Source organism: Cynocephalus volans, chromosome 2 (genome assembly GCF_027409185.1).
Source record: "Cynocephalus volans isolate mCynVol1 chromosome 2, mCynVol1.pri, whole genome shotgun sequence".
In the NCBI taxonomy this organism is placed as follows: domain Eukaryota; kingdom Metazoa; phylum Chordata; class Mammalia; order Dermoptera; family Cynocephalidae; genus Cynocephalus; species Cynocephalus volans.
The window spans coordinates 197,130,822-197,143,661 of NC_084461.1; the positions used below are offsets into that span (position 1 = coordinate 197,130,822).

General features: G+C 48.5%; 1 protein-coding gene across 2 annotated transcripts; it reads right to left on the reverse strand.

The window, feature by feature from the left end:
• Positions 1-1,281: 1,281 nt before the first annotated feature.
• Positions 1,282-12,840, reverse strand: C2H12orf43 (chromosome 2 C12orf43 homolog). Of its 2 annotated transcripts, none has more exons than XM_063087260.1 (6): positions 12,699-12,840; positions 6,509-6,551; positions 6,244-6,342; positions 3,369-3,442; positions 2,764-2,854; positions 1,282-2,235 (listed from the first exon to the last, which is right to left on the reverse strand). In XM_063087260.1, exons 1-6 carry the CDS (start codon positions 12,838-12,840, stop codon positions 1,881-1,883), a joined length of 804 nt encoding a protein of 267 aa, XP_062943330.1. In that variant the 3' UTR covers positions 1,282-1,880. The 2 variants fall into 2 exon arrangements, with proteins under 2 accessions (XP_062943330.1, XP_062943329.1); XM_063087259.1 differs by having other exon boundaries at positions 1,282-2,238.

A 12,840-nucleotide genomic window follows, 5' to 3' on the forward strand; every position in this document is an offset into this window, starting at 1 on the left:
CTGAGTGGTTACTCTGCACCAGAGCCTGGGGCTCAGATGCCCAAGCTCTGGGGGAGCTCAAGCAAACAGGGAGGGCATGTGGGGCTTGCCCAGCTTCTGTTGTCCTAAGTGCTCCCCTTTTCCCAGCCCCCATGAGCTCATTTTCCTGGACATTTGTTCCCTTGAGCAACATGCTTTCTGATGCCAGCCTGGTATCTTGCCTTGACTGAAAAGTCTGCTCCAGAGCTAGGAAGTTGTCCTTGCTCCTGTGGGAGTTTTGCAACTTGTGCCAAGTCCAGGTCCCCAGGGAGCAGCTCCTCTGGCCTCTGCAGACCCTTCCCTTGCTTGGGGGAGAAACTACTGAGCTCAGAAGGTGGCAAGGCCTGAGTAGCTGGCAGAGCTGATGTGCCCAGAGGGAGAAGAGGTGAACCCAGTGGAGAGGAGCCACCTGCATGAGCAAGACTGATGCTCGGGAGCTTGGGAGCGTGATGGGCTAAGGGTTGGGATCCAGGAAGTTCACAGCCACCCTGAGGAGTCTGACGTTCTGAGCACCACTGGAAGGGAAAAAGCAGCTGTGTGAGCCCAGGGACACATGACCTCACCTCCTTGGGCCTGTTGCAGAGAACCTGGCCCTCAGCAGAAGCCTCCATCCTGGGGTTGAGGAAAGGGCCTGGGGAGAACAAGAGCGCCCTGCAGCTTGTAGCCAGCTAAGGGTGAACCTGTACATTTATTTAACTTTTAATAAAGCCATGAGAAATGTATAAGAAACTTCTTGCTTGTGCACAAATCACCCAGATGGGAGCTGGGCAGGCAGAGGGAGGGTGGGGGGCCAAGAGGAGATGGAGACAGAGAGACAGAGAGACAGACAGACCGACAGACCGACAGACCAACAGACCGAAAGACACACACACACACACACAGTCTCTCAGAGGAGACGCACGCGCGCGCGCACACACACACACACACTTTCTCTCTCGCCCCACCCTCCCCCATCTGCATGAAACCTAGTCCACAAGTGCTGCGACGCTTCCTGAAGTCCTGAAGCTGGGGTGAAGGGACACATCCTGGGGGTGTAGGCAGGAGGATCCCACATATGTGATGTTTATTTAAAATGTCTCATGGGCTCAGTTGGTTAGAGCACATCCTTATAACACCAGGATATCGGGTTCAGATCCCTGTACTGGCCAGCCGTCAAAAAAAGGAAAAAAAAATCAGTGACAAATTCAGCAATATAAAATATCTCATAAAGATTCAGCATTGACAGGGAGATAGCACCCAAATCACTCTAAGTTTTGGGTCCCTTGATAATTTATTTTCGATAATCTGGTTGGCTCAGAGACATCATTGTACATGGTATATTCACAAATGTGGAGAAAGAAAATTCTGGAAAATTAGGGGGAAAAAATCTCTTTCTCTTCCTTTTCCAGTGTTCTATCAAGTCTATGTGGGCTTGGGGGAGAAGTAAAAAAGTTGTTCTGGGCCTTGGCATCTTGGAGACTCCTTCCCTCATTTTCTAAAGACTGTTTCTCACAGCAGGTGGAGGAGGTGGGGGGGGGAGAAGAAAGGTCTCCTTGGGGTGATGGAAGCTTTACCACTTGGCCACTGATCTTGAGTAACTGGAAGGCTCCTTCTTCCTGAGGCAATGGAATGTTCTGGTACCACAGGTCTGCCCCAGCCCTCAGTGGGAGCACAGAGGGGCAGGTTGCTTAGGCTTCTCACCCTACCCACTTCTTTGCCCAGAGCCTTCAGTAAGCCCCAATCATGATCAGGGGCTCCTGGGCAAAGTCCAAACTTGCCAGCCACATCCTTGTACTTGGAGAAGGAGGCAGGGCTTGGAAATGCCTTGTTCCCAATGGATGCCTTGTCCTTGGAGTGTTGGGCCCTATGCCCACAGACCAGGGTCAGTTTGCAGGCATGGCGGCTGCACCCTTTGCTGGCAGGAATGGAGAAGGCTCACTGGTCTTCTTTGCCTTTTTCTTCCTTTTCTTCTTTTTGGTCCCAAGTGATACCTGGTCTCTGTTGAACTCGCCTGACTCCTTTTCCTGCTTCTGGACTGTGGCCCCGTTGGAGGAGACAGTGGTGGCTTCAACTGAGTCAACGCCAGCCACCGTCTTGGGCTTCTTTTTCAACTTCCTTTTCTTCTTCTTTGCCTCTTTCTCCACCTTGACAGGGCCGTGGATGGCTGACTCCTGGAGGATGTCAGAAGCTGACACAGCTGCCTCCTGGCACCGCTGCCACTCCTCATCGCTGTCCTTGCTGCTGCAAGGGGAGAATGGTCTGGGTTAGCTGGAGTCAGAATGGGCCCCAACGCTGCCTCTCACTGCTCCGCCTCAGTCCAGGCCACCAGAAAGAGGACATAGAGGGAGGTAGAGAGCTCAGGCTGAGCAATGGGACAGACCTGGGCTCCAATACTGGCTTCTCTGCTTCCCAGCTGTGTGACCTCATGTCAAGTGATAGTCTCTCTGACCCTCAGTATCTTCATCTATAAAATGGGGATCTTAACAGAGCCCAGGGATCAGCTCACAGGGATGTCCCAGGAGGCAGACATGATAAAGGGAGGTGTCTGGCCCAAGCAAGATGGGTGCTAAAAAGCAGTGCACATCCCAAACCACTCCCCAATAGAGACTCTCTGCCCTCCTGCTGAGTGCACTATTTCTCTGGCTACCTGACAGGGCCCCTTTTAGCCTGGACCTGACTGGAATCTGCTTGGCTATTCTGGGGGACCAGCCAGGACAGAAGAGGAGCAAAAAGGAGGGAACATGAGGAGAGGGTGTGAGTTCTCACCTGGAGCTGGAGGGCCATCGCTTACGGAGGGGCTGGGGAGAGGCTTCCCTCTCAGGGCCTCCAGGGATGGATGTGAAGAAAAGGCGGAAGCCTAAGATTCAAAGGGCCAGTGTCAGCACCTCCAGATACTAACCCCTTCTCCCAGGGGCTAAGGCAAAGGCCTGGATCAATGTCTCTAACTACAAAATGATGCCTCATCTGACAAGAGCCAGACGATGCGATGCTTAAGGGGATGCCAGTTGCCACATCAGGTCAGCAAGCCCTCAGAGGCTTCTGGAAGCCAGCAATTGGGCCTACCTAAGACAGCCTCCAAGCTGGCAAATGAGTTGAGCATGGGACAGACAGATGCAGACAGGTGAGGCTGTGGTGTGCAGCGGTGACAGCTCCTGCTCAGGGTGGACAGATGACATCACCTCAGACCAGTGATTTCTCTTCTCAGAGCCTCAGTTTCCTTGTCTGTAAATGGGGTATCATCATAATACCTGCCTTACAGTGGGGGCTGAGTGATGAACAGAAGATAATATACCAAAACTATATTGCCCAGTTCCAGACACACAGTAGGTGCTTAATAAATGACAGCTATCACAGATAGTATAACTACTCACCATCATCCTCTAAGGCCACTTTCTGTACCTCGGGTTTTGCTGGCTTCTTCACTACTTCTGAGATGGTAATGGAACTACGGGGAGAGAAAATGGTTGACTTAGGATGAGATTTTGAGTAACAACAAAAACAATTAAAAAAATAAAAAATTTTTTTAAGTGGAAGGGATAAGGGCACGTGATCTTAAAGGCAAAAGCAGAGTGCACACTGGCTTGGAAAGAAGCCTAATACCTACAGCCATGATATGAGGGGTCTTAAAAAAATTCATAGAAAGATTTGTATTATATTTTAATTCTATTTTTCCATTAACTTTTTGAAGTACCTTTGTATGCTGAACAGCCTCTGCCAGCTCAAACGGCAAAGCTTCATTCATTTAAACCCCACTTTATTCCAGAAAGTACTGAAAAAATTTTAAAGACACTCATGGCACAACAAAATGAATGTAATTTCAAATAGTGCAAAGAGAAGAAAAGGGCAAGAGGAACAAAAAGCGCCAGAAGTGTGGTCAGGAAGTCCTATACACTTGTGAGGGAGAGGGCACACATTGTTGGGTTGAGCTTCCTAGTAGCAAGCATGAAAAGAGAAATAGGACCAGCCTAGAGAAGTGGTTTAGAGGTCAGCTTCTAGAGCAGGGCAGACATTTTTTTTTTTAAATTAAAAACAAAATCAGAATAATTGACATGTAGTTGTAAGAATTAATACAGAGCTCCCATATGGCATCCACTTGTTTCTTCCAATGGTAGTATCGTGCATAACTATAGTACAATATCACAACCAGGAAACTGAAGCTGATATAATTCATTGACCTTATTCAGACCTCAGAGACCTCGGTTTTAAATCCTGGCTTTGTCCTTTACTGTTCCCTTTGGCAAGTGACTTTACCTCGCTGAGCCTCTGCTACCCCTCTGTATCCTGGGAAAAATAACAGTCCCTACATCTTAGGGTCACCACAAGGATTAAAAGAGAAAATGGATATCAAGCACTCAGTACACAGCCTGGCCACAAGCAGGTGTTCAGTTAAAAAGTCACAATGTAGTACAGAGAACCACACTCTCAACAATGTCCCCACAGCAAACACAGCAATCTTTCCCTAACTTCCCTTCATATATGCCACATTCCCCCAAAGCCCTGTTCAGGAAAAGCAATCCAGGGAGAGGGTGTGGAGACAAGGCAACAGTCTCTGACCCCACACAGCGGTTCAATGTTGACCCCCCAAGGCCATTTGGCAACGTCTGTAGACATTTTTGGTTGTCACAACTGGTGGGGTGGGTGCTACGACCATCTAGTGGGTAGAGGTCAGGGATAATGTTAAACATCCTATGATGTGAAGGACAGATCCCCATGACAAAGAGTTACCCAGTTGAAAATGTCAACAGTGCCAAGGTTGAAGGACCAACTGAAGCATCACTTAAACCTCTTTGGAGAGAAATGTGAAAAGTGCAGGGAATATGCTGACCATGGTTGACCAGCATTCTGTTTGATTTCCACCTGGGGAAACATCCGTGGTGACTCGCTGCAATGCTAAACAGGCCTTGTTCGCACTGAAGCCAGAGTCATGATGAAAACTGTGCTCCCACGGGGTGAGATGCCACTGACCTTACTAAACCCCTTCCCCACATGCTCAAGTTGGTGGCCTGGCACTAATGCCATGGAGGTTCAGGCTGCTGGGCTCTGGCCCAATATTCTGTCTCAGAAGGACAGTTGGGAACACTTTGGGAAAGCACATTTGTCCTTTTTGATATCTACTTCAAATTGAAAGACTATGGCCCCAAATCCTCATCTCCCTTTCAAAACTTTAGGGCTCTGCTGGTCAGAAACAGATTGAGACTAGTGTATTCTGAAATGTGTTCCATGATATGCTGATCAGTCTTCCATGAAACAAAGGCAGCATGGACAAACAAGTCTGGAAAACACTCGGCCAAAGTTACATAGGTCTCTTCACTGCAGTAATTCTCAGAGCCTTGAATATACTATTACAAATCTGTTTCTGAGGGCGTATGGGGGTATGCAGATTACAGTGTATCTCAAACTTCTTTGCTGTTGGACCCCCTTTTCTCTAGAGCCACACTTTGGGCTAGTGCTAAGGTCTAAATGTCTGTATTCCCCTAAAGTTTATATGTCGAAATCTTCACTCCCAAGGTGATGGTATTAGGAGGTGGGGCCTTTGGGAGGTGATTAGGTCATGGGGAAGAGCCCTCATGAATGGGATTCATACCCTTACGATAGAGGTCCAAGAGAGACCCCTCGCACCTTCCACCATGTTAGGGTACAGTGAGAAGATGCTGTCTTGTGAACTAGGAAGAAGGCCCACACTATATACAGAGTATGCTGGCACTTTGATTTTGGACTTTCCAGCCTCCAAAATATAAATTTCTATTTATAAGCTACCCAATCTATGGTGTTTTATTATAGTAGCTCAAATGGACTAAAACAGGTAGTACTGTTGGCATCTACTTTAGGAATGCCAACCTTAATCTTTACAGACTGTATTTCCAGACTGTACTAAGAATTTAAGACAGAGAACTGCCATGGCGTCTGGCATACAAAAATCACCAAGAAATATGAATTCCGCCCTGCCTTGCCCTCTTGTGGCAGGAATGAGCTCTTGAGAACATGGGCTTGGAGTCAGACACACCTGAGTTAGAGGCCCAGCTCTTTTCCTTACTACCTGTGATCTCAGGCAAACATGTCTCTTTGCTGAGAGCCTCTGTTTCCTCACCTAGAGAATAAGGACAACAGGACCTATATGCCATGTTTATGAATGCTGTGAGGTGACGCATGCCACATGCCTGCCACAGTGCCTGCTTGGACACCGTGAGCCCCCAGCCCATGTGAGCAATACGGGGGCAGGAGAAGACAAGGTGCACTTTTGGTTACCTGTCCAGTAGGGCTCCCAGCTTCTTGGCTACGTGCGCTCGGAATTCGGGGGTGGTCTGAAGCTCATTGCCATCCTGTTCGTGCTCATCCACCCTATGCCTGCAACACATGCAGAAGGACCTTACTTCCTGCCCCCACCAGGGCAAGGACTATTAAGTGTCTTGTTTACTTGGATATGCCAGGGGTCTGACCTAGCATTGGCACACACAGGGGATCAATATTTGTTGGATGAATAAATGAAACTTGAATCCAAAATGCACAGTACCTGAGGCTTGGTTGGGAGGCTGGTAACTGGTTATTTGCAGCATCTGTGGAAAAATAAAAATTGTGCCAGGCACTATTTTAAGCAATTTACATGTATAACCCAGGGAATTTTCCCAACAACGCCATTACAGGGGTTACCATTATCCCCATCTTGCAGAAGAGGAAAAGCTAAGGAAATGTAAAATAACTTGGCCATAGTCAAATAGCTAATTTAACAAAGTTGGGACAAGGACCCAGGTCATGTGGTTCCAGAGGGCCCCTCTTAACCACCACGCTGAACAGTCACGTCTAAGTGCAATCCAATTGCACAATTTATTGAGTGGCTACTATGTGCTTGGCTGTGTGCTAAGTACTGTGGAGAAGAGAGAAGAAAGTAGCTCTTTATGCTGATCACATTTTTCAAGCCCAAACACTGGGGATGCCTGGCTTGGTGGTCACTCACTCAACAAATACCAAATGCCTATCAGTGCTGTAGTTGCTGAACAACTTAGACCAAATATCACTGTTCTCAGAGATCTTACATTTTAGTTGGTGGAGACAGGCAATGAACAAACACACAAGCAAAATATAAAACTGGGTAACAGTAAGCATATGGAAAAAAACAATCAAGGCAGGGGAGGGAGGTAGGAGGTGCTGTGTGGGGATCAATACAAGGGGACTTCAGAAAGTTCATAGAAACCCTCCCTGCCCACCCTTATATCCAAGGGGTCTCCCATGAACTTTTTGAAGATACCTTGTATATAAACGTGGGCAGGGAGGGCTTCACTGATAAGGTAACATTTGAATAGAGATTTGAGAGAGGTAAGGAAGAGAGCCTTCCAGACAGAAGAGCATATGCAAAGACCCTGAGGCAGAGGCCTGTCTGGTGTGTTTTACAGCCAGAAAGGAGGCTGGTATGGCTGAAGCCCACCCAGCAAGCTGGGGAAGCAGCAGAGATGGAGAACTTGTGGGGGCCATGGGAAGACCTGGGCTTTGAGGAAGATGAGGAGTCACTGGAGGACTCTGAGCACAGGAGGGACATAAGCTGCTGTGTGGAGTGAGACCATAGTGGGGCCAGGGCAGAAACAATAATCGAGGTGGTGAGAAGTGGCTAGACTCTGGATACACACAGTTTGAAGATGGAGTCAACAGGATTTACCGATGGACTGGATGCAGGGTGTGAGAAGCAAGTGAAAGATAGCTCTGAGTTTTCTGACTTGAATAACAGGACAAAATGGGCTTGTATATTTAAGAGGCTGACTGAACAAAATGGACACTTGGTAGCTCTGGACCCAATGCTGGGCCATGGTATATTGAACAACTCCAGGGGGCACCGTTGTGTCTATGTTATTGTACATAACATTGTATCTGTGTCCTAGTATATTGTGGTCTATGTCAATGTGCTCTGCAGCACAACACAGAATGCAAAAAAGTTCCCAGTGCTCCTGGAAGTGGATAATGTGGGTGCCTGGAGAGACAGCCTTTAAAGACCTGGTCTTTCTTCTTGAGCATATAATCACAAGGAGGAAGAATATCTCTTCTTCATGACTACAGAGAATGGATGTGAGGTACTGTCAGGAAACAGAAACAGTATTAGACTCTAGAGAGAAACAGAGTTCAGTTGAGTCCTGGCTCTGCTACCAACATGCTATGTGACCTTCAGCCAGTCACTTTCCCTCCCAAGCCTTTGTTCTTCTCATCTGTAAAATGAGGATAAGATTACCAACCCTGGGGCTAGCCAGTTAGCTCAGTTGGTTAGAGTGCAGTGTTGATAACACCAAGGTCCAGGGTTTGGATCTCCATACTGGCCAGCCACCAAAAAATTAAAATAAATAAATAAAAGAAGACCAACCTTTCAGAGTTCTTGTTTTGACATTTTGTCTATCTCCTCCCGGGATTTATAAGCTACTTGAGTACATGGTCTGCCTCTTTTTATCTTTGTATCTCCAGTTGCTGGCACAGTGCCTTGGTTTGAAATAGATGTTGCACAAATGAATCAAAGTATATGTCGCCCTAAAATTGAAGTGATTTGATGGCCTGGGTGACCAGTTTCTCATCACTGGATTTAAGAACTGGATCGAGAGATTAATAAAATAGTGACTTACCTTTCTACATAGTCATGGACCAAAGAGTGGGAGTTTTGCTCATAACAGATACTTGTCTTGGCAAGGAATGGTATGACAGCAATTAAAAGCATGCGCTGAGAATCAGATAGTCCTGGATTTAGGCCTGGTTCTGCCACGTATAAGCTGAATGACTTCAGCCAAGTTATTTCATCTTTATTAAGCATCAGCTTTCTCATCTGTAAAATGGGGCTAATAATACCATCTTTGTGGTACTGCTGGAAAGATTAAAACAGACAATGAACGCTGGAATCCCAGCCCTGTCACTCATTAGAGAGATGGCTTCTGGGCAAGTTCATTCATTCAAGAACTATTTTCCTGAGCACTGTGGTAGGCCTAGGGATACCATGGTGAAGGGACAAGCCAGATCTCTGACTTCATGATGTTCTCATCATGTAACCTGTAACTCAATAAACATTTGTAGAGCAAGTATGGGCCAGGGTTGACTCAAGGTGCTGGAGATGCAGGAGTGAAAGGAAAACAAGAGATAAGACAATAAAAGAGGTGAATTGTAGGAAGAAAGGAAAGCACTATCTATGAAGGGAATTGCACAAAGTATGTTGGTGGCACAGAGAAGGCAGATAACCAGATCTGGAGCACTGAGAAAGCTCTTCCAAAGAGGTTGTGTCTCAGCTGTATTAAAGGATGAGCAAGACCAGACCCCCCTCCTGCAACCAGGCACACCACGCCAGTGCCTTGGGGCCCGTGCTGGGACCCGGGGCATGGAGAAGGGGACCAGACCCCCTCCCACAACCAGGCACCCCATGCCAGCACCTTGGGGCCTGCCCTGGGACCCAGGGCATGGAGAAGGGGACCAGACCCCCTCCCACAACCAGGCACCCCATGCCAGCAACCCGGGGCCCACATAGGGACCCGGGGTATGCAGCTGAGGATTGGACCCCCCTCCCACAACCAGGCACCCCGTGCCAGCACCTCAGGGCCCGCCTAGAGACCCGGGGTAAGGAGCTGGGGACTGGACCCCCTCCCCACAGCCAGGCATTCTGGGACAGCACATCAGGACACTGCCCAGGGACCCGAGGCATGGAGAAGGGGACCGGACCCCCATCCCACAATCAGGCACCCCATCCCAGTGCCTTGGGGCCATCCCTGGGACCCGGGGCATGGAGAAGGGGACTGGAACCCCTGCCTACAACCAGGCACACCGTGCCAGTGCCTTGGTGCCTTCCCTGGGACCTGGGACATGGAGAAGGGGACCGGACCCCCATCCCACAATCAGGCACCCCATCCCAGTGCCCTGGGGCCCACAAGGGGACCCGGGGTATGGAGCTGGGGACTGAACCCCCATCCCATAATCAGGCACCCCATGCCAGTGCCTTGGTGCCTTCCCTGGGACCTGGGACATGGAGAAGGGGACCAGATCCCATCCCACAACCAGGCACCCCGTGCCAGCACCTCAGGGCCTTCCCTGGGACCTGGGGCATGGAGAAGGGGACTGGACCACACTCCCACAACCAGGCACACTGCACCAGCACCTCAGGGCCTGCCTAGAGACCCTGGGAAAGGAGCTGGGGACTGGACCCCCTCCCCACAGCCAGGCATTCTGGGACAGCACATCAGGACACTGCCCAGGGACCCGAGGCATGGAGAAGGGGACCGGACCCCCATCCCACAACCAGGCACCCTGTGCCAGTTGCCTTGGGACCTTCCCTGGGACCCAGGGCATGGAGAAGGGGACTGGACCCCCCTCCTATAACCAGGCACCCTGTGCCAGCGCGTTGGGGCCCACCCGGGAATCCGGGGCATAGAGAAGGGGACTGGACCCCCCTCCCACAACCAGGCACACTGTGCCAGTGCCTTGGGACCCACTCGGCAACCCAGGGCATGGAACTGGGGATCAGACACTCTCCACAACCAGGCACACTCCCAGCACCACAGAGCAGGCCAAAAACATCTCCTCCATGTGGGTGGCCCACCATAACTACCACGATAACCATGGCCGCTGTGAAGGCGGCTAGATGCCACAACCACCTAGCAGATGGTCCGCCAGCCACTGGAGTGAGTTGATACAAGGAGAGTCACCAGCAGAGATAAAGAAAGGAGGATGCTTCTCTCCACAGAGCCCATTTCATAGTGATGGAAGAGACATCTATGATAGTATTGGGGGACCTGATCATGCCTCTCAGCATTGGACAGATCATTTGGGCAGCAAATCAACAGAGTAACTGTTATTCTTTCAGAGAGAGAAGAAATCTAGGGTGATTAGAGGGGGGAGGGCAGAGAGAAAGGGGGATGAGGAGAGACTGGACAAGGGGCATAAAGAATAATTATAATTTGTAACTATATATATGCTAGTAATATTGATTTGATCAACATATCTCAATGTTGAAACCCAAAAATATGTATAATCAATTTTGATTCACTAAAAATTAAAATTAAAATTAAAAAAAAAGTAGAGAGTAGAATAATGGTTACCAGAGGCTGGCATGGCAGGGGGTAGAGGGGAGGAGAAGGAGAGGACTAATGGGGACAAAACTATGCTGTCTACCCTAAGTGAATCATTGTGCAGTATATGCATGTATTGAGAAAACACACTGTACCCCACAAAAATAAATATAAATTAAAAAAAAAAAAAAAGGATGAGCAAGTGTTAGGTAGAAGGGAAAAAATAGTCCACGTAGAGTGACCAACTGCCTAATAATCACCGCCATTTACTGGACCTTTAATATGCGCCAAGCACCGCAGATGTATCATCTGTTACTTCTCAACCTTATGGGGTGGATACTAGCATTATCCCCACTGTACAGATGAGGAAATTTAGATACAGTGAGATTTAAATACTTTGTCCAAGTTCTTACTGCTAGTGAGTGATGGAGGTGGAAGGGCAGATCTGTATATAGAACCTGCAGAGAAAACTACAGTTATGGTTCTCAGAGACAGAGGACAGTCTGGAGCCTACCTATGGGAAATGCAGTGTGGCAGGAGGGCAAGAAGGGGCAGGTAGGCAGGAAATGGATCACGAAAGGGCTTGTAAGTCCTATTAAACAAACACAGGGGTTCTTAACCTTACTTTGCCATGCCTCTTCTAGTAGTCTGGTGAAGCCTGAATCCCTTCTGAGAATAATGCTTTAAATGCATAAAATGGCAACACATAGGATTACAAAGAAAACCAATGACACTGAAATTTAGTTATCATAATAGTAAACAATCAAATTTGTGATATTAATATATGTGCTTCTTTATTAACGCATTAAATAAGACCTAGAAATGAGTCTAAAAATTACCATAATTTTATTTTATTTATTTATTTATTTTAAAAAGATGACCGGTAAGGGGATCTTAACCCTTGACTTGGTGTTGTCAGCACCACTCTCTCCGAAGTGAGCCACGGGCCATCCCTATATAGGGATCCGAACCCGTGGCCTTGGTGTTATCAGCACCACACTCTCCCGAGTGAGTCACGGGACGGCCCAAAATTACCATGATTTTAAAGCAGGAATGTGTGCAAATGGCTCTTTTCCAACATTATAATAAAATGATATTTTGAAATATCTGCAAAGACTGTAATGGAATATGAAAATCTGTGTCTTCTGTGGAGACAAAGTAACAGGTACTGCCAAAACTACTGTGTGATGGAAAGGGATGCTAAATTTTAGTTACAAGTTAAAGATGCAATATTTTTTCCATTCAAAATTCAAGGATTCCATTAATGATGAGGCACCCCTGTGTTGAGGGGTTTCGGATTTATTCCCGGGGCACTAGGGAGTCATGGTCAGAGTTAGGCACGTTGGACACAACCTTGTTGGCAACCTCACGGTGGGAGAATGTGTTGGAGGCGGAGAAAGCCTGGATGCGAGAATTCAGGGAGGTGGCGGCCCTGTCAGTGTGCGGCAGTGAGGATCGACCGAAGGAAGATGAGTCAAGAAACACTCAGGTGCCTCAGTTTCCTCGACTAGGATAATGGAACAATTCTTGCTGCACCTGCCCGCGCTTTGAATCTGAACCTCACCCAGTCCTCAAAGTTCTCTCGTAGAAGGAAATTCCTGTGACTCCCTCCTTACTATCCATCCTCTCAGGCCCCGGGGAAGATCCCACGCCCTTTGACCAACCTTCCCGAACACAGTCACCTACCGGCTCTTGCTTTCTCCGCCCCTCGCGGGCGCTGTTCCAAACCCCAGGCCGGCATCGCCGCCTCGCGGCACCGCGCCAGCTCCTCCGCCTCGCCGCCGCTGCTGCTCTCCGAATCGCTCATGGGGCCACCGGCCGCCGCCAT